This window comes from Lithobates pipiens, unplaced genomic scaffold, assembly GCF_037356315.1.
Source record: "Lithobates pipiens isolate NorthernLeopardFrog02 unplaced genomic scaffold, aLitPip1_a1.2 Scaffold_3, whole genome shotgun sequence".
Taxonomy (NCBI): Eukaryota; Metazoa; Chordata; class Amphibia; order Anura; family Ranidae; genus Lithobates; species Lithobates pipiens.
The window spans coordinates 249,212,401-249,234,077 of NW_027507790.1; the positions used below are offsets into that span (position 1 = coordinate 249,212,401).

The window sequence follows — 21,677 nt, forward strand, 5'->3', positions numbered from 1 at the left end:
CAGAGGTCTATGGAAATCGCACATGACATAGCAAAAAAATAAATAAGATTGTGCAGGAGCCTTTTTTCAAATCAGTGCAGCATTGCAAACTGGAGTTGCACCGTTTTGAACAGTTCCATTGCAGACAACAGGGTGCGACTTCTCATGCGATCTGGAATCGTCAAATTGCACCTGTGTGATTGGGGGCTGAGGCTCCATTCAAACAGGGCATATGAATGTGTACACCCATGTGAGGGCAGACTTTGCCTGCACAGACAGTCCCATTCAAGACAATTGGGATGTAGCAGCTGTATAGACACAATCATTGGTCCTAATCTGACAGCCGTGCAGGTGTTGGGGTGCGTGTCCCCCCCAACGTAGACATAACTGTGTCCATAGAGCCACTGTGTCCCAATTGATGTGGGCAAAGACGACCCTTGCACGGTTGTACACCCATGTGAACAAAGCCTAATAAAATTTTTGTCCTTTTATACAGTTCAGAAAATATATAAAAGTATACAATTTTTAAACACCACCCCCCCCCCCCCCCCAAAAAAAAAAAAGTACATAACTCCCCTTCCTCGGGGCAGACCCTCTGTATGGAGTCATAGAAAAAAAAAAAAAAAAAACAGTAGATAGGAAGAATGAATGGAGGGTAAATACACTGGTGTGATAGGATTCATTCTGAATGGCACCCCAACACACCTGCACCAACATACATGGGCAACACTGCCAACTCTCGATCTGTGGACAAGCTTTGGCAGCAGCAATCCGCAGGCGATAAGTCGCCTTCCACGCGCTCTTGCTGCAATGGTATCCATTAGACGCAGTTACAGCGCATCCCCCTCCTTACTTTCTATGGGGTACACTGGCAGGTGGCATTACCTGCTGAACCTTTTTTCCCGGCTATGACACAGAGTACAGGGATGTCCGACAGCCAAATGCAGGTTTTGACATGGCGGCTTAGACACCCTAAAACAAACACCACAACTGCTCGTTTTTCTCACACAACACTGCCCATGTGAAAGGAAACCAGCACGTGTTGCACTGCGACTACTGGTAGAAGCAGAGGGGTGCCAGAAAGAATGGATTGCACCAACGCGTTTTGAGCATTGTCACACATTATGCAACGTGATAATATAAAACGGGTCCTGCAATCACACTATAGTCCACACAAAAATAAAATGATTACAAAATATTTAAAAACATGTGTTGTGCCGTTTATTGATAATGGCACCCCAAATGCTGTAACGTGTGGTTAAAGCGGAGCTCCACTTGTTTACTTCCTCACCCCCTCCGCTGCCACATTTGGCACCTTTGGGGGGGGCGGGGGGGGGTCTACCCGTTTTTGACAGATAGTATGGCTGAATTCGCATCGCGCCCGCCGCAAACTCGCACGGGACCCTTTTTTTAGTCCGCAGCAGAATCGGATTGCATGGGTGTTCACACCATGCGATCCGATTCCTGTCTGAGTTTGCAGATCGCACTGCGATATGCGAACTGATCTGGGGGTGTCATTAACATTTCACTGACACTCCCAGCAGTCCGCATAGGGCAGTGTGAACTGCCAGCGGGAGGCATGCGATGCGGGAAAACGCAGCGGATTCGCGGCGTTCCCGCATCGCTCCAGTGTGAACCCAGCCTTAAACACGAACACAATAATTACAAGTTCTGAGGCTAATTTAATGCAGATAAGGCACCAAGTGAGTTTAATTAGCACCTTAATCAGCCACAGAACCTGTGTAATTATTATGTGTTTGATTTTAAAGGGATGAGGTGCTAACCCTAATGCATAGTAGGGGACCAGCTGTGAAGCTGCAAAGCTTCACTGCCAGGTTCCCTTACAACGAATGGGGGTGGCAGCACCCAGGAGCCAGTTTAAAATTCAGCTGGGGTGCCAACATTGCAGGATCTCTGGGTAGGTAAGTGTCCCAAGGGCTGGAACTCCACTCTTTAAAGAGGAAGGGTTTTCCCAACAGAATGTGGAAGGGTTGGATTCACTGCTCTGTGTCCCCACAGGGGAGACTTACACACACTTCCTGTCCTGGTGACACCTTGCCCAGCTTTACATTTAGACCGTAGTCAGGTTTTCACTGATGGGATGAGACAGCGCCCCCACTTGGAGAACTGTGACACTGACACACACACACACACACACACACGGCAGCACCAATCACTAGCAGAGGCTGACAACACACAACATTGTGTGCACTGAGTGGTGACAGCTCCGCCCAATTTGTTCAGCTACTCAACCACGCCCACATATTTATTAAATAAAGTTGATATATATATATATAAAAACACAGGGAAAGTGTCAGCCCCGCCCCCTTCAGTAATGTGCAGCGCTGGGGATATACTACACTGGGAAGATCCATTAATAAAGTATAAGAGGTCTATCCGGGTCCCTTCCACCCTACTCCCCTCACCATCTCACCTCTTAGCAGAGCCATGTGTAGTCTGGAGCACAACTGTCACCTCGCTGGGCCTGTTCTCCTTCACAGCCTCATTATCAGGGTCAAAGTCCTCCTATCCCCGCCCAACCTGAACCACGGCTCCTCCCATTCCTGACCAACCCGGTCACGGCTCCTCCTATCCCGCACCACGGCTCCTCCCAAACCCGCACCAGGTCATCCCTTCCCCGTCCAAAGCGACCAGGCGTCTCCCATCCCCGCCCAACCCGGACCACGGCTCCTCCTATCCCCGCCCAACCCGCACCACGGCTCCTCCCAACCCCGCACCAGGCTCCTCCCTTCCCCGTCCGACCCGACCATGCTTCTCCCATACCCGCCCAACCCGGACCACGGCTCCTCCTATCCCGCCCAATCCGCACCACGGCTCCTCCCAACCCCGCACCAGGCTCCTCCCTTCCCCGTCCGACCCGACCAGGCTTCTCCCATCCCCATTCCCCGCCCAACCCGGACCACGGCTCCTCCTATCCCGCCCAACCCGGACCACGGCTCCCCCAAACCCGCACCAGGCTCCTCCCTTCCCCGTCCAAAGCGACCAGGCTTCTCCCATCCCCGCCCAACCCGGACCACGGCTCCTCCTATCCACGCCCAACCCGCACCACGGCCCCTCCCAACCCTGCACCAGGCTCCTCCCTTCCCCGTCCGACCCGACCAGGCTTCTCCCATCCCCGCCCAACCCGGACCACGGCTCCTCCTATCCTCGCCCAACCCGGACCACGGCTCCTCCTATCCCCGCCCAACCCGGACTACGGCTCCTCCTATCCCCGGCCAAACCGCACCAGGCTCCTCCCATCCCCGCCCATCCCGGACCACAGCTCTCTAACTTCAGATTAGCCACAAACCACGCCCCGTTTCTGTTTCACCCTCCATCCTCTCATTGGTTTTTCGTTGCACTGTGACTCCTCCCTCCAGTCATGTGTCTCTCCAGGCTGTCACCTTTCCCCCAGTTAGCTCTGTGTGTGATGTGATTGGGTGGAGGGCAGAGGAGACATGGAGGGTATAATAGACCCCCAATGTCTCCATATAGAGGACCTGTCACCTGCCCATACATAACACATGTGGGTTTGTTACACCCCCCCCCCCCCCTTTGTCATAGCAAAAAAGTGAAATAAGTAAAAAAAAAAAAAAAAAAAAAAAAAAAAGTATTACAATAATAACCCCCCCCCAAAAAAAAAGGTATTAACCACTTGCCGACCAGCCGCCTTCACTTTACTGCGGCAGGTTGGCACGGCTGCGCAAATCACCACGCGTGTGCATGTTAACCCCTTCCCTGCCAGTGACATTTATACAGTAATCAGTGGCTATTTTTAGCTCTGATCGCTGTATAAATGTCAACGGTCCCAAAAAAGTGTCCGATATATCCGTTGCAATGTCACAGTCCCACTAAAAATTCCAGATCACCACCATTACTATTAAAAAATAAATAGAAAAATGCCATAAATGTATCTCCTAATTTGTAGATGCTATAACTTTTGCGCAAACCAAGTATACGCTTATTGCAATTATTATTATTATTTAAATTTTTTTTTACCAAAAATATGTAGAGGAATACATATCGGCCTAAACTGATCAAGAAATTTGTTTTTTGTTTTCTAAAAAAATTTTATAGCAAAAAGTCAAAAATATTGTAATTTTTTTTCAAAATTGTTGCTTTTTTTTGTTTATAGCGCAAGAAATAAAAACCGCAGAGCTGATCAAATACCACCAAAAGAAAGCTCTGTGGGGAAAAAAAAATAGGCTGTCAATTTTGTTTGGGTACAACATCGCACGACCGCACAATTGTCAGATGAAGCGATGCAGTTCTGTATGGCCAAAAATGGCCTGGTCATTAAGGGAGGAAATCTTCCCTGTCTATAAGGGGTTAAATTGTGTTTGTGTGCTCTAAAATTCATTTAAGTGTATTTTTTTTTTCCTGAAAATTTGTGATTGATCAACAGCTTTGCAAATATCGTGTGACATTAAAAATTGCAATGGCCACCATTTTATTCTGCAGGGCCTCTGCTTTCCGAAAATATATAATGTTTTGGGGTTTTAATTTACTTTAATAGCAAAAAATATACTGTATGTGAAAAATGTCAAAATTGCTCCAGACAACAAGCAGTTAAAAAAAAAAAAAAGTGTCAGTTAAAAAAAAAAAATGTCAGTTATTTTTTTCAGTTGGTCCTATGACATCATAGTGGTGCAGAATCTCAGGCTATATAAACAGCTGCCCTAGCAGCAGTCTGCATCATTTTGAAGCAGGAGACGACAGAGAAGCATCTTCTAGGTGAAGCTCCAGCGATATTCAGATTGAAATTATTTCTAGTGAATTGATATGAATATATACAGCGATAGAATCACATCTACAACTAAAACTACAACCAACGAGACAACCAACCTGAAAATGAGAGCAGGAAGGAAAAGACGAGCAGAATCTCCAGCAGGAGGTACGTTTTTTAATTTAGGATTTTTAATTGAGGATTTTATATTTAACTCAAAATAACAATAATTATTCTCAGCAAATGGGAATTTCTATGAAGATCTTCTTATCACATCTAATAGATGGGAAATAGGAGTTTATATTTCATAGTAATAATCATTTCAATATAGTAGCAGAAAGAAATGTGATTTGGACTCACACAGCTTTACCACAGGGAGAAGGGATCTATTTTTAGACATAACTGTCAAATTTCAAATCTGGTTGGAGTCAGCTGACAATAACTGCCACTTGTTGAGCAGTAAGGCTGCTTGTTGTGCAGTGCTAGCTCTGTGAATGGAGCCCATTGCTATCAGAGGCGGTTATTATGAATGGAATCTATAATGTATAATATAATGCAGATCCTCATTACAGAGCAATCACATCAGAAGACATTTTTTTTTTTCATGTATTAGATGAAGAAAGTCTTCTGATCTGTGAAGGAAATGTTTGCTGCTTATAAAATAATCCTTCATTTTGGAGTTGCTCAGAATCATGTCTGATGCTTTATTCGGCTTGTCTGTTTACCGGCCGATATTGGCTCTTAAAGGGCCAGTAGACCCTAAATTGATTTGTCAGTTTTTGGTAAATAATAGAGAGGAAAAGTGAAGCTCCTGGTGTCACAGAGGAAGGAAGTGTGTGGAAATCTTCCCATTCCTTCCTCAGGAAGCAATAAAACCTACAGAGGCTCTAAGCTTTCCCTGCTCTATGCAAAACAAATCAAGAACAGATTCCGCCACCTCCCAGGCTGGCCACAGGGGTGGACTGACCATTCAGCCACTCGGGCACTGCCCGAGGGCCCCGGGCCACTAGGGGGCCCCATCAGGGTTGCCAGCCTCAGTAAAACCAAGGACAGTATGGAAAAATCTGTGTTTTTTTTTACATCTGTCTCTGAAATATCCCTTACCGACATCCTTTTGGTCTAAAAATCATGAGATTATAGCTGCCCCACATCTCCAGTACCTTCTCAGCCAATAGAAATATGTGTGTGTATACATGTATGTGTATACTGTGTGTGTGTGTGTATACTATGTGGCCCCATAATCTCTGATTTCCTGGGGGCCCCATAATCTCCTATTGCCTGGGGGCCCCCATGAGTTGTCAGTCCACCCCTGGCTGGCCATACACACAGCGGTTTTCTATATATTTCTAGTATTCCTAAATAGGTTATAGATAAATGCATACATGCATCCTCCTAACATCCCTCCCATACACTACCAATTATTACTCCTCCCACCCTCACTGTTTCCAGTGAAAATATAAAAGTGTGGAAACTTTTTGAACATCATATATATAAATATGTGGCAATAGATCTGGTGGGGGGTTAATCCTCCATTTTGGATACTGAATATATTTTATATTATGGAGACTGTAATAGGGGAACATTCTGTCCATCTCTAATCCTACTAAGGACAAAGTCCTCAGATCACCGCTGTGATTTAATGCTTATGATTCTTCAGCCTGAAATGTATAGAAATAACATTTGGAATTTGTCTTTAGTATTGATTAGGAGGGAAGCAATTCTTGTTTACTAATCATCTCTGTATTCTTCTTATTGCAGATCTAAATGAACCAATTGCACGTAGGCTTAGATCCAGAGCTCCTCTGGAGCCCATCGTTAAGAGGACCAGATCTAAGTCCCCAGAGGACCAAAGTCAGCCTCAGCTACCTCCTCTGGTGCCCACCACTAAGAGGACCAGATCTAAGTCCCCAGAGGACCAAAGTCAGCCTCAGCTACCTCCTCTGGTGCGCACCACTAAGAGGACCAGATCTAAGTCCCCAGAGGACCAAAGTCAGTGTCAGCTACCATCTGCGGCACCCATCGTTAAGAGGATCAGAACTAAGTCCCCAGAGGGCCGATGCCAGCATCAGCTACCAACAGGATCAACATCACCATCAGATAGGAGTCACACTCCAATAGGTAAGCAATGCATGAACCAATAATAGATTTCTCCCGTGACAATATTAATTTTGTCACTTAGCAAAATGGACTTTTATTTTTATTTTTTCTAATTAAAGTTTTTTTAATTTCAATGCCCCAAAATTAAAATACTTATTCCCATTAAAGGGACAAGTCTGTAAAGCATCTCCAATCCAATATTATATATAGGAAATAGGAGCTTGTATTTCTATGGGCCTGTGTCGATGGGCTTTGGCCTTGTGTTGGTGGCTTCAGTTTGAGACACTTCTGAGATCATTCAGAATTCATTGACCTGCAGCTGACCCCCTTCTGACTTATTTGCTTGCTTAAAATGGTATTTCCATTCCCAAAGTTGTAAACTTCACTTGAAGCAAACAAAAGCCCATCAACACAGGCCCTTCAACTAGTGGCAAGAATGTCTTTTTTTCCCAGATTAATGATTCGGCTCAATTCACACAGCTTTCATACAAGGATAAGGTGCTCTGATTTTAGACACATAATTATCATTTTGTAATTAGACTCAACCTAAAATATTTTTTTTTTAGAATATAAAGCTCTGTATTCTGGAGCGTTAGCTTTGTGAACTGAATTGTTGAATATACAAATTGCTGGTGATCTTATTTGTGATGGAAATCTGGTCAGAATTGTTGGAAATTGCCACATGTGTGTCCTGTATCAGGGATTCCAGGGAAGAGACCCCTTCGCTGCAGTTTCTCGCTCTGTACATCTGTGGCAATATTTACAAAGGGAATTATTCTCTATTTTGGATATTGAATATATTTTAAATTATGGAGAATGTAATTGGGGAACTAAGGGGACAATGTCCCCAGATCATCGCTGTGATTGTATATTTATATATAAAACCCCTGAAATTTTCTAGAAATAACATTTGTAATTTGTCTTGAGTGTTGGTCAGGAGGGACGCAATTCTAAACCTTACTAAACATGACTTTATCATTATTATTGCAGATTCTGTTGTTTACCGGACGAGGTTGAGGTCCAAAACACCACTGAAAGATGAATTGGTGCTGGATGAGGAACAGAGAATAGCGTCAGAGAGAAGATCCATTCATAGTAGGCAGCAAGAGGGGGAGAGAATCGGATCTCCAGTGGTTCTGGGCACTGCAGAGACCCCATCAGATCACGGATCTCCGCAGGAGGGGGAGAGAACCAGATCTCCAGTGGTTTCAGGTATTGCAGAGACCCCATCAGATCGTGGATCTCAGCAGGAGGGGGAAAGAACCGGATCGGCAGTGGTTCCGTTCACTGCAGAGACCCCATCAGATCGTGGATCTCAGCAGGAAGGGGAGAGAACCGGATCGGCAGTGGTTCCGTTCACTGCAGAGACCCCCAATGACCAGACAACCCCTCCCACTGAAGAGCCAATGGAGACAGACATACAATGGGCCATTGCGTCTGACCCAGAAACTGGCGGAGCTGGACGATGGTGGTAAGTGTCTTACATCTTTTCTCCCACCTTTACTATTGCAGAGTAAAAGTGATGGTTCTGGTTAGCTGGAGAAGTCATTTAAAGTTTATTTTGTTGATTTCCATTAAGAATTCCTTAATATAATTATTCTCTTCTCTTATACAGGATGGCTTATTTACATTGCACCGAAAACGAACAACCATGGAACCTGTCTTATGATTTAGGAGCAGGAGCCAATGGCAGATGGAGGTAAGTGTCTTACACCAGTCAGTCCTTTCGCTCGCTTTTACATTTTCAGAGTAAAAGTGATTGAGTTTATTAGCTGGAAAAGTCATTTAGAGCTTATTTTCTTAATTTCCTTTGAGAAAATGTTAACATTTCTCTCCTCTTACATACAGAATTGAAACTCCTTTTACTGAGCAAGAGATGGCGGGCTCTCCATGGAGCATGTCCTTTGAAGAAGAAGCCTTCAGGATCAGATTTCCACAGCCCACTCAGTCGATATTTACTTCTTTTGAAGAAGGACGAGAAGCCTTTGCCAGATTAAGGTAAGTGTCTTACATCAGTCAGTTTGTTCTCCCACATTTACAATTGTTGGCTTCTTCCATGCAAGACGGTCATACAGCGAAAGGTTGGCAGCAGCCGCGGTGGCATGGCTATATATATGCAAATCACATGGCTGACCTTACGCAAAAGATCTGAATTCGGTCAGTGCATAATTCCCAGTACACACGAAAACAACGAGATTTGTGTATGTATCCATGCAGCCAGCCTGTCATTAATTAGTCTGGCTATACCTTTCACTCCTGAGCAGAGAAAGGTGGCCGAAAGTATGCTGTATAACCCCCTTGAGGATGTATGCAAAAGATCCAAAGGTTTAGTTAGAAGAATCACTTAGAGTTTATTTTGAGCATTTCTTGCAAGAAACCCTTTCTGATATAATTTCTCCTCTCTCACATACAGGGCCAGGATTCTACGCCGACACTTCAAACTCGCTCTATGTACCATCTCGTGAGAAGAAAATGCATGTCCATAGGCTGGAAGAATCCCGTGGGAAGGGGACAGAGGGACGCTGGGAGAAGGGGACAGAGGGACGCTGGGAGAAGGGGACAGAGGGACACCGTGGGAAAGGGGACAGAGGGACACCGTGGGAAAGGGGACAGAGGGACACCGTGGGAAAGGGGACAGAGGGACACCGTGGGAAAGGGGACAGAGGGACACCGTGGGAAAGGGGACAGAGGGACACCGTGGGAAAAGGACATTACATGGGGAGTGCAGGGGGGGCGCAACAGAGCACATTAAATTACTAGGGGGCACCCAGAATATTACAGGGGGGCACAGCAGAGCACATTTAATTGGGGGGGCACAACAGAGCACATTACATTACTGGGGGGTGGGACCCAGTATATTACAGCAGAGCAGTTAATTGGAGGGAGGAGCAACAGAGCACATTACATTACTGGGGGGGGACCCAGTATATTACAGCAGAGCACAGTTAATAGGAGGGGGGAGCAACAGAGCACATTACATTACTGGGGGGGGGGGGGGTGGGACCCAGTATATTACAGCAGAGCACAGTTAATAGGAGGGGGGAGCAACAGAGCACATTACATTACTGGGGGGGGGGGGGGTGGGACCCAGTATATTACAGCAGAGCACAGTTAATTGGAGGGGGGAGCAACAGAGCACATTACATTACTGGGGTGGGGAGGGGGTGGGACCCAGTATATTACAGCAGAGCACAGTTAACAGGAGGGGGGAGCAACAGAGCAATTACATTACTGGGGGGGGGGGGGGTGGTTCCCAGTATATTACAGCAGAGCACAGTTAATAGGAGGGGGGAGCAACAGAGCACATTACATTACTGGGCAGCACAGTGGTGTAGTGGTTAGCACTTTCACCTAGCAGCAATAGGGGCACTGGTCCAATTCTGACCATGACACTATCTGCCTGGAGTTTGCATGTTCTCCCTGTGCCAGCGTGGGTTTCCTCCGGGTACTCCAGTTTCCTCCCACACTCCAAAGACATGCTGGTAGGTTAATTAGACCTTGTCTAAAATAAAATTGGCTTTAATATGTGTTTAAGCGTTGTATGTGTTCGTAAGCGTGTCAGGACCTTACGGGGTAAAGGACCACGCAAAAGCCGCAGATGGACTCTGGTGGCAAGAAAGCGCCCTGAGGCGATTCAGTTTGCATAGGTAGCGCTATACAAGTCACTCACTCACTCACTGAGGGGGGGGGGGAAACCGGGCCCATTACATTATGGGGGGACCCAGTATATTACATGGGGGGCACAGCAGAGCACATTACATTATTGGGGGGGGAGACCCAGTATATTACATGGGGGGTGCAGCAGAGCACAGTGTGTGTGTGTGTGTGTGTGTGTGTGTGTGTGTGTGTGTGTGTGTGTGTGTGTGTGTGTGTGTGTGTGTGTGTGTGGGGGGGGGGGGATTACAGAACAGCACAGAATCTGTTCCAGAAGCCCATGAACTTATTTTGGAAAATGACAAAAAAAAAGTATGCCCAACATTAAATGAGTGGGTGGATGCGTGGCGGAAGCTTTTAATGTTGGGCATAAAACACCATGACAGTTCATACAACCCACCCCAAATGACCCCTTTATGGAAAATAGACACCCCAAGCTACTTTCTGAGAGACATGTATCAATGCAAATAAAAGTTTTAAAAACGGCTGTTTTTTCGGGAGCAGTAATTTTAATAATGCTTAAAGTGGGTCTGGTATGGATATTAAGGGGAACCCCGCACCCCCCCAAAAAAAAGGCGTGGCCCTATATACTCTGAACAGCAGCAGTATATAGGCGGTCCCCGGATTACAAACAAGACAGGGACTGTAGGTTTGTTCCTTGAATGATCCAAACAAGGACTAAGCTGCACCACAATTCAATAGAAGTGTAAACATTTAGGGCTCATGCATACAAACTGTAAAGCTCTGACTAAAGTTGAATAAAACCCTTGCTATAGGTGTCATTATACCTTATGAAGCCTGACTGGAATACTCCCAGGATGTTGCTAAGTACCTCCAGGACGTTGCTAAGTGAGGCCTAGTCATCACCGCTCACCTCCCCCATCACAGGAGCGAGCTCTCAAATGCTGAGTTCAGAGCTACTGCATCAGGGGAGAGAAAGAGCATGTGAGGGGGTTTAAATCAGAGAAAGAGCTCACTCCTGTGATGGTGGAGGTGAGCAGTGACCACTAGGCTTCGTTTAGAAACATCCTGGGAGTACTCAGTACCGAATCCGGCCCGCCTGGCCATTTAATGTGGCCCTTGAACCTCTACCGCAGCTGAAGCGCCCGCTTCGTCTTCACCTCTCTTGGTCTCAGCATTCAGCAGACTCCTGCCCTCCTCTGGTCTTCCTCCAGGCCCTGCATGCCCCCAGCTTCGTTCGGCCAGCAGCAAAATGTAAGGGGGGTGCACTGTGACGTAAGGGAGGGTGGGGGACTCTTCACCTCTGATGTAAGGGGGGTGGGGTTTCTGGACATCTAGTCTTACAGATACTGGCCTATCAAGGACAACCAGAATGCTGATGCAGCCCACAATGAAATTTAGTTTGACACCAATGGCCCACACCTATGGTAAGGGTATCATTCATCTTTAGTCAGAGCTTCACAGTTTGTTTTAATCTACAAACATCCATTACCTGCATAGACAGGTTTTCTGTAAAGGTGAACTATCCTTTTATAAGTGTGCGGTTTCAGCTGCTGAAGTTCTGTCATGGCCTTGCTTGTGCTCTCAACCGAGCTGTCAAGCCATCAAGTGGTCGTCGTCATCACTGATCACATGCAGCACCATGGCAACTGAAGATTAAACAGAAGCCAAGATGGCAGCCTCATTGGCATTAAAGGAGAGGGGATTCACGGCTGTCAAAACACGACTACTGCAAGCAACTGTAGCCGCATGTTAAAAAAAAAAAAAAAAAAAAAAACGGACAAGCCGGTTGTACCCAAGTTAATCAATGGATTTGGGTACAATCAGCCTGCCCATACATGGATTGAATCTTGGCTGGTCCCTGTTAAGCCAGCCAAATCCTAATCCATTGATGGCCAGATTTACTTTCACAGCTGTAATCACAGCCCAAGGCAAATGTAAACATTGCTTTGTTTATATGCAGCCTGTCTGCAATCAGCACCTATCAACAGTAGAATACAGAGGAACAACAACGACCTATCAGATACAATTCCATCAGTGTCAAGAGCCATAAATGGCGATTTTCATCCTGTGTTGTACTCAATCTAAATATTGGAAGATATCAAGGCAAATCAAAACTACTGGAAGACAGAAGTATAAAGTATAAAGATAGCTATGTGATTGTGGATAGCAGACTGCCCATCCCTGGCACCTTCCTGGCCTTAGGCATCCTCCTCTTTATACTACACAGTGTAGACTGCAGACAGACTAGATATAAATAAAACCTTGTTTATACTGATCCAGGTCTTTTGTTGCAGCCCTGAAAGCACAAAGGGGTAAAAAGCTAAAGTAAGGTTATATTGGCTAATTTATTTGGTATATTTGGATATCTTAAAGAAAAAAAAAAGATATAGGAGGGTGAAGAATCACTAAAACTTCAGCAGACAGAATCTGGAACATCTGTGTATGGCAACCAATCAGCTTCTATCTTCAGCTCGTGCAGTTAACCTTGAAAATGAAAGATAGAAGCTGATTGGTTGCCATGCTAAGCTGCTCCAGATTCTGTCTGCTCCTGTTTTAGCCAATTCCAGTGAATGTGTTTTAAAAGTCCAGTTATCTTTTTTTTTTCAGTCAAGGCACCCTTTAGAACTGCGCACAATCCTGGAGCACAGCAGTCTGAAGATTCGTGGAGGTGCATCCGAGCACGATCCTTTTTTTGCGTGTTCACCATGTTGCGTTATTTATTAGGCTGTTCTATGTTTGTGAAACATGCAAAAAGGTGCTGGTATGATTTTTAAATTGAGCCCCACCAAAATGAATGGTACTGTGGTGCCATGCTTTTTAGTGGGCGCAAACATACATGCAACTGGTGGCTGCATAGGGGTGGCATTAAGAATAACAACTGCAAAAGGCAATGCATTTTTGTGTGGTGAAGGGAAAATGAGTAATTTCACATGCATTACCGCACTGCACCAGGTGTGAAAGCCCTAAAATGTAGTCTACAAGCTGATCTAAGTGGTCAGTAGGTTGTAAATTCCCCCAATCCCCCCTGCTAGCACAAATCCCCGCTCCATCCTAAATCCCCTCCTAAATCCCCCCCCCCCATCATAAATCCCCTCCTAGCACAAATCCCCTTCCAAAATTCCCCCTCCTAGCACAAAATGTCCCCCCCCTCTTTGCCACAGCTAAATTAAACACAGCCTGGGAATGACCGATCATTATAGATTTCAGCTGTTATCTTCTGTGTACAAAGGAGCAGGAGAGATCACACCCGGCATCCTCTCGGCTGTCTCTGTTGTTCTCTGTACGTTTACCGGCAAAACTGAAAGCTGTGCAAGATATCCACCCTGCCCTTAGCAACCAATGATGTCATCGGTTGGTAGGACGCAGGCGGGCAGCTTGCATAGCTTTCAGTTTTTCTGGCAAACTTGCAGAGAACAACATAGACGAGGAGGGAGCCAAGAGGATGCTGCATGTGATCTCTCCCGCTCCTTTGTACACCGAAGTTAACAGTGAAAATCTATAATGATTAGTCAGTACTGCGCAGGGGCGGACTGACAACTCATGGGGCCCCCGGGCAATAGGAGATTATGGGGCCCACAGGCAATCAGAGATTATGGGACCACAGAGTATACACAGTATACACAGACATGTTTCTATTGGCTGAGAAGGTAAAGGAGAGGTGGAGCAGCTATAATCTCATGATTTTTAGACCAAAAGGTGTCGGTAAGGAACATTTCAGAGACAGATGTAAAAAAAAAGAAAAAAAAAAGAAAAGATTTTTCTATACTGTTCCTGGTTTTACTGAGGCTGGCAACCCTAATGGGGCCCCCTAGTGGCCCGGGGCCCTCAGGCAGTGCCCGAGTGGCCGAATGGTCAGTCCGTCCCTGGTACTGCGCAGTGTGTACCACGACACCCCGGTTGGAAAACCCCCACTTTAGACTATATACACTTTCAATGCATCTAACGCCAACAGCAATATATCAATAGACAGACACAGAGTGTTTTTGATGCATGATTTTTTTTTTTTTTCTGCCGTGGGCCCATCTGCTGCTGGGCTCTACAGCTGTATTTACAGTTACAGCATTTTTCATTTACAAAGTGACAGATTTTACATTTTTTTCTTTTCAATCCGAGGATATAATTTCTGTAAAACAAATTATATTAAAAATATAACAGTAGCTTAAAAACAATATTTTCTCTCTTTTTTTTTTATTCTCCGCGTATTTGTGCAACACTCCGATGTAAACTCGCTCTTCCACGAATCTCGGCTTTTACTTTAAAAAATAAAATTTAAAATCTCAGTGTTTTTGTCGGAGGGATAAATTAAAAATCAGGTTCAGTGCAGATGAGATTTGAACGGTTTTCCACATGATGTCAGGATTGGTCCCACATATACACTTAAAGAGTAATTTTTTTTGTCTTCTTTTGGGGAGTTATTGTCATAATATAAAAAAAATACGTAGTCCTTTTAGACTTTGTTGAGGAAGTCGAGGCGAAGGGAAGATGGGATGTGGATGGTGTCCATGGTGATCAGTGAAGGGTTGAAGGGGAATAAGACGGGGAACATATACTTGGAGTCTAGCAGGAGTTGTGGAGGGTCATTCCGGTCCTGTAACTGAGCCTGGAAGAGAAGAAAGAAATCTAAGAATTCGGCTAAAGTACATCTTATGGTGTTTGATGATACCAGGCTGGGATCCGATAGGTTCACCAACTCTACTGTCATGGCTCCTTAGGCGGGCCATAGATGATGTGATTCCCTACATCAACACAGTCATTGTTGATGGAGGAATCCCTCCCACTGAGTTATTGCGTTCTCCCAGCAGGGGGCAAGTGAACTGAACACAGTGATTATTACTAGCGGCTATAGTTGGTTGTACCCCATGGGTCCACTTGGGTACAATCAGCCTGCTCATAGATGGTTAAAAATCTTGGCTGGTCCCTAATGAACTGGCAGAGTTTCAAACCATCTTTGGCCAGCTATAAAGTCTTTCCAAACACTGCAGTCTGTATACCAAACCACCGATTTTACCAATATCTCTGATTGAGACGTGTTTTGTCTATTCAGGCAAAATCTAGAGCACTATCTCTGACAAATGGCCCACCATTCGAAAAACTTGCACATACAGAGATTAACCTCTTGCCAACCAGTGCAAGACGATATACGTCGCCACAATGGCACGGCTGCGCATATGGGCGTACAGGTATATCCCCTTTAAGATGCGGCATTGTGGGCACGTGCCCGCCACGTACTCCGTGACCGTGCCTGCGGACACAATGTCCGCTGGTGTCACGCGATCGTGTCACGGAACGGCAGAACGGGGAGATGCCTATGTAAACAAGGCATTTCTCCGTTCTGCCCAGTGACATGACAGAGATCTACTGCTTTCCTGTCATCGGGAGCAGTAATCGCTGTCATGTCAGTGGTAGCCCATCCGCCCCACAGTTAGAATCACTACCTAGGACACACTTAACTCCTTGTTTGCCCCCTAGTGTTTACATCAGCGCATTTTTATAGCACTGATCGATGTATACATGACAATGGTCCCAAAATAGTGTCAAAAGTGTCCGATGTGTCCGCCGTAATGTCACAGTCACGATAAAAATCGCAGTTCGCCGACATTACTAATTAAAAAAAAAAAAATAATAAAAATGTCATAGATCTATTCCCTATTTTGTAGATACTATAACTTTTGCGCAAGCCAATCAATATACGCTTATTGCTATTTTTTTTTTTCACCAAAAATATGTAGAAGAATACATATCAGCCTAAACTGAGAAATAAATTATATATATATATATATATATATTTTTTTTTTTTTTTTTTTTTTTTAGGCCATTTATTATAGCAAAAAGCAAAAATGAAAGATAATATTTTTTTCAAAATTGTAGCTCTTTGTTTATAGTGCAAAAAATAAAAACTGCAGAGGTGATCAAATACCACCAAAAGAAAGCTCTATTTGTGGGATAAAAAGGACGTAAATTTTGTTTGGGTGCCACGTCGCACAACTGTGCAATTGTCATTGCAAAAAGTGCTCTGGTCGGGAAGGGGGTTAATTCTTCTGGGGCTGAAGTGGTTAAAATAGACTTATCTCTCATGTATATACCTCCCTGTATTTGTGACTCAATTGTGAAGTCATGCAAAGTGGTATGGGTGGGAGACACTAGAGGTATCCATAGAGAAAAGTTGGACAAATCTGCTGGAAAAGGTGATCCTGGTCTCATACAGGGTCTACACAAAGGTTGACACAGCTGTTCATAATACATAGGGGGTACACCGCACCCCATATAGACTTTTTTAGTTGCATAGTAGGGAGAGCCCAAGCTGCTTGAGATGTCAGGGAAAACTGGCTGACCTCTTGCATACACTATATTACCAAAAGTATTACCCAAAGTATTGGGACACATCTTGGTCCGTAGGGTTCAATATTGAGTTGGCCCACCCTTTGCAGCTATAACAGCTTCAACTCTTCTGGGAAGGCTGTCCACAAAGTTTAGGAGTGTGTCTATGGGAATATTTGACCATTCTTCTAGAAGCGCATTTGTGAGGTCAGGCACTGTTGTTGGATGAGAAGGCCTGGCTCACAGTCTCCACTCTAATTCGTTGCAAAGGTGTTCTATCGGGTTGTGGTCAGGACTCTGTGCAAGCGTTACAATATTTTTGATAATATAGTGTATGTTATGGACATGTCCCATATTGTTACGATACTGGAAAGCAACTGTGAACACTATAAACAAAGCATATAAAAATGACCATAGCTCAGGAACCCCTTTGTTTGCTTAACAGAAGGTGTGGATGAAGAGATCTATCCCCCAGAGAGTCTCTATTCAGTCTCTAGGCTCGCCAGCTTATAGCTCTGGAAGAATTGCACAGTCAGGTAAACTCAATACTCCCAAGAGAAAAACTGATCTTTTAGCATTGAGGTTGCCCCTGAAAGTCTGACAAACTTTGGGATCTATGGTTATCTGTCTCAGGTTGAGCCACAAAATGTTTCATGTGAGAAATTAAGATGGGTCTAGGGCAGTGATGGTTAACCTTGGCACCCCAGATGTTTTGAAACTACATTTCCCATGATGCTCATGCACTCTGCAGTGTGGTTGAGCATCATGGGAAATGTAGTTCCAAAACATCTGGAGTGCCAAGGTTCACCATCACTGGTCTAGGGTGAACTAGTATTACATCTGATCAAGATAACTACAATATTATTCTGGAATTATTCGACAATGTTGAGAGTAGCTGAGCCCAAAAAAAAAAAAAAAAAAACAGGTGTACCTTATGACCAGAGTTGGTTTAAAGTGGTTGTAAAGTCTCAAAAAACCTTCTGTGTGCTGTTCTCTCCACAGCCCACCTAATAAATACTTACCTGAGCCCCATCACAATCCAGCAATGTGCACGAGATCCTCGGCTCTCTGGGGACTTCCCCTCTTCATTGGCTCCTGCTGCTGTCAATCACAGCCATTGAGCCAATGAAGAGAGGGAGGGGGTTGGTCCAAGCCACGGCTCTGTGTGTGAATGGACAGGCAGAGCAGTGGCTCAGGGCTACTTGCTCTGGTGGCACTCGGCAGCAGGTAGGGGCCAGGATGCCGACGAGAGACCAGAGAAAAGGAGGAGGATTGGGGGTGCTCTGTGCAAAACCATTACAGAGAGCAGGTAAATAAAACATGTTTGTATTTTTTATTTTTATTGCCTTTACTATCTCTTTAAAGGGGTTGTAAAGGAATTTTTTTTTTTTTTTTTTTAAACAACATGTTATACTTCACGAACCTGGTCTTCTGGGGTCCTTCGGCGGCTGTCTCCGCTCCCGACCTGCAAGGGCTTCTCACATTCATGCGAGCTCCCTCGCATGGTGAGAAGTGCTTGCGGCAACACTCCTGTGATACATCCGGCGGCCATAGCCGCTCACTGTATCACTCGGCCCCGCCCCCCGGTGCGCTGTGTCATTGGATGTGATTGACAGCAGCACGAGATAATGGCTGCACACTGCTTTCAATCCATCCACTGTAACCAATCAGCGGCCAGGCTGATCGGCGAAGAGGATGTCGGGTGCGAGTGTGGCATTTTCGAGGGGTCAGGTAAGTAAAACGGCGGGGGCTGGGGGGGAGGGGGGCGGTATTGTCGGATGTTTTTTCACCTTAATGCATAGAATGCATTAAAGTAACATTTTTTTTTACCTTTACAACCCCTTTAAGGGTAGATTTAGATGTGCTTTTACATCTCCATTTCCTCTGAAGCCCGATTCACATTCAGATTGTGCTTCAGAGGCTACTAACAAGTGGTGAGGAAGCAATGTGACACCTACCTCATCACCTGATCAACTACTTTAGTACAGTGCTATAGCTAAATGATGGCTTACAACCTGGCCCTATAGTTCTGGGAGGGCGTCCATAGACATCCTCCAGGAATCCCGGCCCCTCGCCAAAGCTGATCAGAGATTGGGGTAAAAGGCCAATCACAGCAGCTCTTTACTAAGTGATCATCTGTGTCCAATCACAACTGATCACATGTAAACAGATTTGGCAGTTATTGGCAGTCCTTTTCTTATATGCTGTGGCTGTGTGAGGAAAGGAGTGCCAATAACTGGCAACGGCTGTCAGCACACTGTTTACACTGATTATTAGGGCAGGGCTTGAGTCCTGCGGGAACGCATGGGAACGGCGTACCTGCACATTTTTTTACAGCAGGAATGCCATTCCCTTTGCAGGACTAGAGCCGTTGAGCTGAATGAGATGCATGCAGAGTAGCGCAGGAACTGCCTGTCTGTAATAAGTTCTCTCTCTCATGTCACTCAGTGCTGCTCGCTCCCCGTTAGCCCCTCCTCTCTTCTTGTCTATCCCCATTGGCTTGTGACATCATCTGGGATATACGAGAAGAGAGGAGGGGCCGCCGGGGAGCGAGCAGCGCTGCGTGACATGATAGAAAACTTACTACAGACAAACGCTTCCTGCTCAACTCTGCATACTGGCAAGTACGATCCCCCCATGCCCTGATGTGCTATGTGCCCCATAATGAGCCCTGATGTGCCCCATAATGTGCCCTGATATGCCCCATGCCCTGATATGCTATGTGCCATGTGCCCTGATGTGCCATGTGCCCTGATGTGCCATGTGGCGTGATGTGCCATGTGGCGTGATGTGCTATGTGCCCCATAATGTGCCCTGATGTGCCCCATTATGTACCCTGATGTGCCCCATTATGTGCCCTGATGTGCAATGTGCCATGATGTGCCCCATGCACTGATGTGCCATGTGCCCCATAATATGCCCTGATGTGCTATGTGCCCCATAATGTGCCCTGATGTGCCCCATGCCCTGATGTGCTATGTGCTCCATAATGTGCCCCAATGTGCCATGTGTCCTAATGTGCCCCATGCCCTGATGTGCTATGTGCCCCATAATGTGCCGTAATATGCCCTGATGTGCCCCATAACATGCCCTAATGTGCCATGTGCCCCATAATGTGCCCTGATGTGCTATGTGCCCCATAATGTGCCCTGATGTGCCATGTGGCCTGATGTGCCCCATGCCTTTATGTGCTATGTGCCCTGATGTGCTATGTGCCCCATAATGTGCCCTGTTGTGCCCCATGCTCTGAGGTGCCCTGTGCCCTGATGTGCCCCAATGTCCTCTTTTATTTTTTTTATTTTTGGTGGGGTAGTAGCTCTTGGGTGGGAGTTACCACACTTTTTTCCCCAGGACTTGACCCCTGCACATCAGTGCAGGCTCATCAGTGTCCATCAGTGCCCAGACGATCAGTGCAGCCTCATCAGTGCCCAGATAATTGGTGCAGCCTCATCAGTGCAGCCTCATCAGTTCCCAGATGATCAGTGCAGCCACATCAGTTCCCAGATGATCAGTGCAGCCTCATCAGTTCCCAGATGATCAGTGCAGCCTCATCAGTTCCCAGATGATCAGTGCAGCCACATCAGTTCCCAGATGATCAGTGCAGCCGCATCAGTGCAGCCTCATTAGTGCTCCTCTGTGCAGCCTCATCAGTGCCCATTAGTGAAGCAAATTATCTATTTGCAAAATTTTATAATAGAAACGAAGAAAAAGGTTTTTGATTTTTTTTCAAAATGTTTGGTCTTTTTTGTTTAGAAAAAATAATAATAAATAAAAAACAAGGGTGATCAAATACCTCCAAAAGAAAGCTCTGTCTGTCTCAAAAAAATTATAAAAATGTAATTTGGGTACAATGTTGCATGACCGCGCAATTGTCGTTCAAAGTGTGACAGCGCCGAAAGCTAAAAATTGGCCTGGGCAGGAAGGGGGTGAAAGTGCCCGGTGTTAAAGTGGTTAAACCTCATTTATGCTGACAAACGCGCCACAACCATGATATACTTACCAACAGCAGCACCTGTGCAAACAAAGACAGCCCATCACACAGGTATGAGGATCAGTATGCAAGTACAAATGAGCCCTAAGGATCATCGAATTTTAAAACTAGACCTTGGTTGTCTCCGTTTCATATTTCTTCTGAAAATAGTCAGGTACAAATGTAACTTCTAAAACTGAAGGGACAGCCGGGAGCCCAGACGCTGCAGCCGGGAGCCCAGACGCTGCAGCCGGGAGCCCAGACGCTGCAGCCGGGAGCCCAGACGCTGCAGCCGGGAGCCCAGATGCTGCAGCCGGGAGCCCAGACGCTGCAGCCGGGAGCCCAGACGCTGCAGCCGGGAGCCCAGACGCTGCAGCCGGGAGCCCAGACGCTGCAGCCGGGAGCCCAGACGCTGCAGCCAGGAGCCCAGACACTGCAGCCAGGAGCCCAGACACTGCAGCCAGGAGCCCAGACACTGCAGCCAGGAGCCCAGACACTGCAGCCAGGAGCCCAGACACTGCAGCCAGGAGCCCAGACACTGCAGCCAGGAGCCCAGACACTGCAGCCAGGAGCCCAGACACTGCAGCCAGGAGCCTGTCTCCCCATAGGATTTACACTATCACTAGACATTGCAGCAAGATTTTCTGCCACTCACCTGAATGATCCTGATGAAGGAGACTGTGACGCGCTCTTCAAATTCATTTACTGGTGTGTACAGGTTCAGGATTTTCACAATCTGAGAAAAAAAAAAAAAAAAGGGCAGATGATGACATTTCTTATTCTAATTGTTTTTTGGGGGATGGAATCTTCTTGACAAGGGTGTATGAAGCTGGCCACACACTGATAGGTGTTCGTACCAACGTTCGTACTACGCATTTAGTGCATTTGATAATTCCATCCGAGACTTGACCAATGGCAATCAAAAGTACTTCAAAATTTAGATTGCTTTTAAACATTCAATTTGGAATC

At 45.9% G+C, this 21,677-nt stretch overlaps 3 protein-coding genes across 4 annotated transcripts in view; 1 reads left to right on the forward strand and 2 right to left on the reverse strand.

Annotated features, from left to right (window-relative positions):
• The window catches only part of ACAA2 (acetyl-CoA acyltransferase 2), a 36,107-nt gene extending 33,540 nt beyond the window's left edge, over positions 1 to 2,567 (reverse strand). Inside the window, exon 1 of the mRNA XM_077463011.1 lies at positions 2,414 to 2,567. Within this exon, the coding sequence (XP_077319137.1) occupies positions 2,414 to 2,429 (16 nt within the window). The 5' untranslated portion in view covers positions 2,430 to 2,567. The remainder of the gene's footprint in view (positions 1 to 2,413) is intronic.
• Positions 2,568 to 4,557: 1,990 nt separating this feature from the next.
• LOC143940028 (uncharacterized) lies at positions 4,558 to 9,419 on the forward strand. The gene is made up of 6 exons (XM_077461080.1): positions 4,558 to 4,873; positions 6,464 to 6,823; positions 7,793 to 8,273; positions 8,418 to 8,501; positions 8,651 to 8,800; positions 9,216 to 9,419. Exons 1-6 carry the CDS (start codon positions 4,762 to 4,764, stop codon positions 9,265 to 9,267), a joined length of 1,239 nt encoding a protein of 412 aa, XP_077317206.1. The 5' UTR covers positions 4,558 to 4,761; the 3' UTR covers positions 9,268 to 9,419.
• Positions 9,420 to 14,398: 4,979 nt separating this feature from the next.
• MYO5B (myosin VB) overlaps positions 14,399 to 21,677 on the reverse strand; it is a 382,616-nt gene continuing 375,337 nt past the window's right edge. For both annotated transcript variants that reach the window (XM_077463013.1, XM_077463012.1), the window contains 2 exons: positions 21,364 to 21,444; positions 14,399 to 15,020 (listed from right to left, as the gene is read on the reverse strand). In XM_077463013.1, coding sequence (XP_077319139.1) covers positions 14,868 to 15,020; positions 21,364 to 21,444 — 234 coding nt within the window. In that variant the 3' untranslated portion in view covers positions 14,399 to 14,867. The remainder of the gene's footprint in view (positions 15,021 to 21,363; positions 21,445 to 21,677) is intronic.